At 39.8% G+C, this 4,503-nt stretch overlaps 1 protein-coding gene across 1 annotated transcript; it reads right to left on the bottom strand.

Moving 5' to 3' along the window:
• Window positions 1-3,493: 3,493 nt before the first annotated feature.
• LOC109699764 (olfactory receptor 1M1-like) lies at window positions 3,494-4,006 on the bottom strand. Its single transcript, XM_074053430.1, has one exon. The coding sequence runs from the start codon at window positions 4,004-4,006 to the stop codon at window positions 3,494-3,496; it is 513 nt and encodes a 170-aa protein (XP_073909531.1).
• Window positions 4,007-4,503: the final 497 nt, after the last annotated feature.

The raw sequence follows: 4,503 nt of genomic DNA, 5'->3' as shown, positions 1-4,503 counted from the left end.
TATGAATAGGGACTAGATTTCAATGCATTAATTTGTGAATCAACAGACTAAACCAATGCTCTGCTGTATCTAACCTTCTTATGTGAAGAATACATGAATAGCCTGTTGTGGTGTTACCTGTAATCACAGGTTGCACATTTGGGATCCCAGCACTCAGGAGGCTGAGGAAGGAGGATGGTGAATTCCAGGTCCATCTGGGCTTCCTAGTAAGACACAGTCTCAAAATAGAGAAGTCTGCATATGATAAAAACTACATAATGTGCATATGTGGAATATCACAATGAAAACCCCTCATGTTGTACAGTTAATAAATGCTAATAAAATTAATGAATAAATAAATAAAGAATAATAAAGAATCCATGAACATAATCAATAGGAAAATTAGGAATGGTGTTAGACAACACTTTTTGTTTATTTTTTTATTACCATACATTAATAGTACAAGAGGGTTTCATTGTGAAAATTCCATAGTTGCATATAGGGTACACCCCCTCAATTATATTCCTGTACCCTCCTCCACCCTTTTATGAACAGTGTTTGGTGGGTTTCATTATGCTCTTTTCATATGTGTAAATATATGAACCTCTTTGAACCTCTTCACCTCCCAGAATCCTCTCTTTTTTGCCATCCCCGTAAACCAGGGCCTCAACCTATAGAGCCATGCCTCCAGCCCTTTTGCTCTGGTTATTTGGAAAAAGAGTCCCACTTTTTCCCTCGCCAGTCTTGACTAACATCCTTCTGTTGTATGGTTCCTGCCGCATCTGGGATGACAGGTGCAGCTACCACACTCAGCTAATGGTTGATATGGGGTCATTCTAACTGTTTCCTGGGTTGGCCTCAAATTGTCATCTTCTCTATCTCAGCATCTCAAGTAGCTAGGATAACAGGGGTGAGACACCAGCATTTAGGTTTTTCTCTTTATTTATTAAAACTGAGTGAGACGGTGATCATTCAGCTTATAAAATTCTCACCGATTTTATCAGAACCTGAAGTACCTTCTGTTCCCAGGAAAGGGAGGCAGTATAACAAATAAATGCTTCAGCTCAAACTAGCAAAGAGAGACAGGTTTTGCAACTATCTAGGAGCACCCCAGTTAATTATTTCCCAAGTCTCTGGCAATTGCATTCTCTCCCAACCATCCCTCTAACCTCTTGTGTGCATATGGTGGGAGAATGGGGAAATTCACATGGACAGAGAATTGTTGATCATCTTCCATGTGGCTTTTGCTTACTCCAAAGGAGGCATAACTAGACTCATGGACTCCCATGGCAAATGTCAACATTCTTCAGTTCTGTGTCTTCTTTGCTAGGCTATCAAGCAGGAAGTAGACATTCTTTGTTTTTCCCAACTTATATTCTTACTTACGCAGATCACCAGTAAGACCAAGTCTGGAAATGTTTGTTCAGCTGAGAAATTGGAATTCATTTCTTTTGATATAAAAGAAGGAAAATCAATGAAGATACATGATTGCTGAAAGTAATTCTGCAGAAGATGATGTAAGCTATTTAGCATCATTTGAAAATTTCTGTAGAACTGAGGTGAGGCTCTGTGTAGAGTACTTGCCTAGCACACATAAGGTCAGGGTTCAAGCCCCAGTACCATCAAGAAAGAAAGAAAATATTCTGGCCTTTCCAAGTCACTGCTCATTACATTTTAGTTGTATGTCTCTGAGTGGTCTGAAAATTATGCCACAATAGGCAAAAGTGTTACTTATTGCTTTCATGGGGACTTTAAATAACCAAAAGAGACAATTCAAAAAACATAGTAAGGTGGCACAAAACCAGAAATGCATAAATATCATTTCTGTTAAAAGCAGTGTTACAACTTACATTCATTCCATAGGCGTATATGGCGGTTGAGACATGTCTGAACTTCCTTCTGGTTTAGAGTCATGGCATAATTGATTAGTACTTTGCCTTTGACAATGAAGATGTATGCCAATCAGTTTGTGATTCTTCATTCTACATATCTTTCTCCTCTTCCTTATGCCTCTTAATGATTTCCCCTCCACTGCCTGTCTCACAATTTTCATAAATAAGGTTGAGGCATGCATTTCATCTACAGGATCCCTGACCTTGGTCCCAAGATATCAAGTTAACTTATTAGTCCTTAGTCCTTAGTCCTTAGAAGAAAGATTAAACTCTTAGGTTGGTTTCCAAAGCCCATCTTTACCTAACATTCCCCTAAAACCTATGCCATAAGTGAAAATTTCAGTTCTCAAATACATTGTTCTTTAACATTTTCTAATGCTGTGCTCTTTGTCTGAGATACTCTTTCTCTTTGTTATTCCATAGACAGTATCATCTTACTCTTTGGATTTTGATTAAGAATCTTGCACAATCCTCCTCTTTAGACTCTGTCAAGAATCTCTGTTGTATCCTATCCTTTCCCTCACTGTTCATATTCCATTTATTGCAGCAATGTATCCCATGTCTTCACTCACACTTAACAATAAAGTCCAAACTACAGGGATCCTGTCTTTCCTGCTCAATGTTCTATGGCTAGCAATTAGCATCATGTGCAGAGTAAACAGTTAATAAATAGCTTCCTATGCTGCACAGCGATGTCCTAACTAGTGATGGACAGCATACATGACAGGGGTCCCACACAATTATAATGGATTTGAAAATTTCTGTCACGTGTTTGTGATGATGATGGTGCAAGCAAAGCTACTGCACTGCCTATCATATCCAAGCTTAGCATGCACATTATGTACCAAAGTACACAATACTTGATAGTGATTATAAATGTGTTCATGGTTCATGTATTTACTGTACTATACTTCTCATTGCTATTTTAGAGTGTACCCTATGTACTTATATTTTAAAAAGCTGACCATACAACAGTATGTTGTGCTATGCAGGCAGCACCCTCATTCTTCTCATGCTTACTTTCTTTCTTTCTCTCCTTCTGTCTCTATATTTGTCTTTTTCCCTCCCTTTCTCTTTTTGCAATGATAAGGATGGTGTCCACGGCTTCATGCATGCTTGGCAAGTACTCTACCACAAGCTACACTACCCAACCCTGCCATGTCTGTTGATTAACCTACTCTATCTCTATGTTTATGTAAATATACTCCTTGATGTTCCCACAATGACAGGATCATCTTATGATGTATTTCTCAGAACCTACCCTGTTGTTAATCAATGCATGTCCACTTGCTGAATGTTAAATGAATTCTAGACTATGGTGGCAAATCAATTTGGAAGGGCTAGATTAATCTTACTGGGAAGATAGTGTCATACATACTCAGAAGGATCCTAGTATTTGGAGCAATAGCTACAAGGCCATCAAGAAGTTTCCTTTTGAACTTGTGCAAATCAAAATTCAAAGTGACTACTCCTTCAACACATGCAATTCCAGATGTTTAGGTTCTACTCCCTGGAAATTCTCCAGTGTCCCTGTGGTCAGGAAGATGAGGTGATCTTTGTGTTGATGAGGTTCTTCAGGGCCCCCTTCAGTTCTCTGCTCCTTAAGCTGTAGATAAAGGGGTTCAGCACAAGTGTGAGGGGGTGACTGATGTGTAAATTACTGCAGAGGCTTTCTCTTTCACAGCTGAGTGGACAGGGGAGGAACACAGACAGACCCTAGTGGTGGTCCCATAGAAGAAGGCTATCACATAGTGGTGGTAACTGCAGCTAGAAAAGGCCTTCTTTCTGCCACCTGCATAAGAGACCTTCATAATAGCCACAATGATGAGAGCATAGAAAGTCAGGATGCAGACAAAGGGTGTGGCTATCACCATCCCTGCCATGATGAGCCCAAAGATCTTGTTTATTGATGCATCTGTGCATGATATCTGGAGAAGAGGGGTGAGGTCACAGAAGTAGTAGGGTAGCTCCTTGTCATGGCAGAAAACCAGACTAGCCATCAAGAGAATGTGGGTGAGGGAGATGAAACAGGAAAACACCCATAGTCCACCAGTCAGCAGTCTACAGAGGCATGGACTCATGATGGTGGTGTAGTGTAAGGGTTGACAAATGACCACAAACCAGTCATAAGCCATCATGGGTATTATGATGCCAAAGAAATAAAGGTACATCTGTGTTGGATAACAAGGATAAGAGGTTGATTTGATCCTGGTTTGAATGTTCACTAGCATCATGGGAACAGTGTCAGTGGCCAGTCAGAAATCAAGCAGAAAGGTTGGCCAGGAAAAAGTACATAGGAGTGTGGAGATGGGAGTCTGAACTCAAGGCCAGGATGATTAACAGATTCCTCAGGACTGTAGTCATGTACAATGGAGCAATTTTCAGATATTTATTGGCCATTTGTAATTCTTTTGAGAAGTGTTTTTTCATAGCATTTTCTCAATTCTGGCTTGGATTAATTGTTCAATGGATTTTCAACTTACAATAATTTCAATTTATAGTGCACTTACCAAAATATGAACACATCTCAAGTCAAGAACTATCTTTACTTTTTTTGTGAAAATTCACATCAAGGCTGTAGCTGTCCTGTCCCCTCCCTTCCCCCCTTCCTGTCCTCCACATCTACCTTGTG

Source organism: Castor canadensis, chromosome 14, assembly GCF_047511655.1.
Source record: "Castor canadensis chromosome 14, mCasCan1.hap1v2, whole genome shotgun sequence".
NCBI lineage: Eukaryota > Metazoa > Chordata > Mammalia > Rodentia > Castoridae > Castor > Castor canadensis.
Note: the sequence above shows the minus strand (reverse complement) of the source record. Positions and strands in the feature narration are given on the sequence as shown.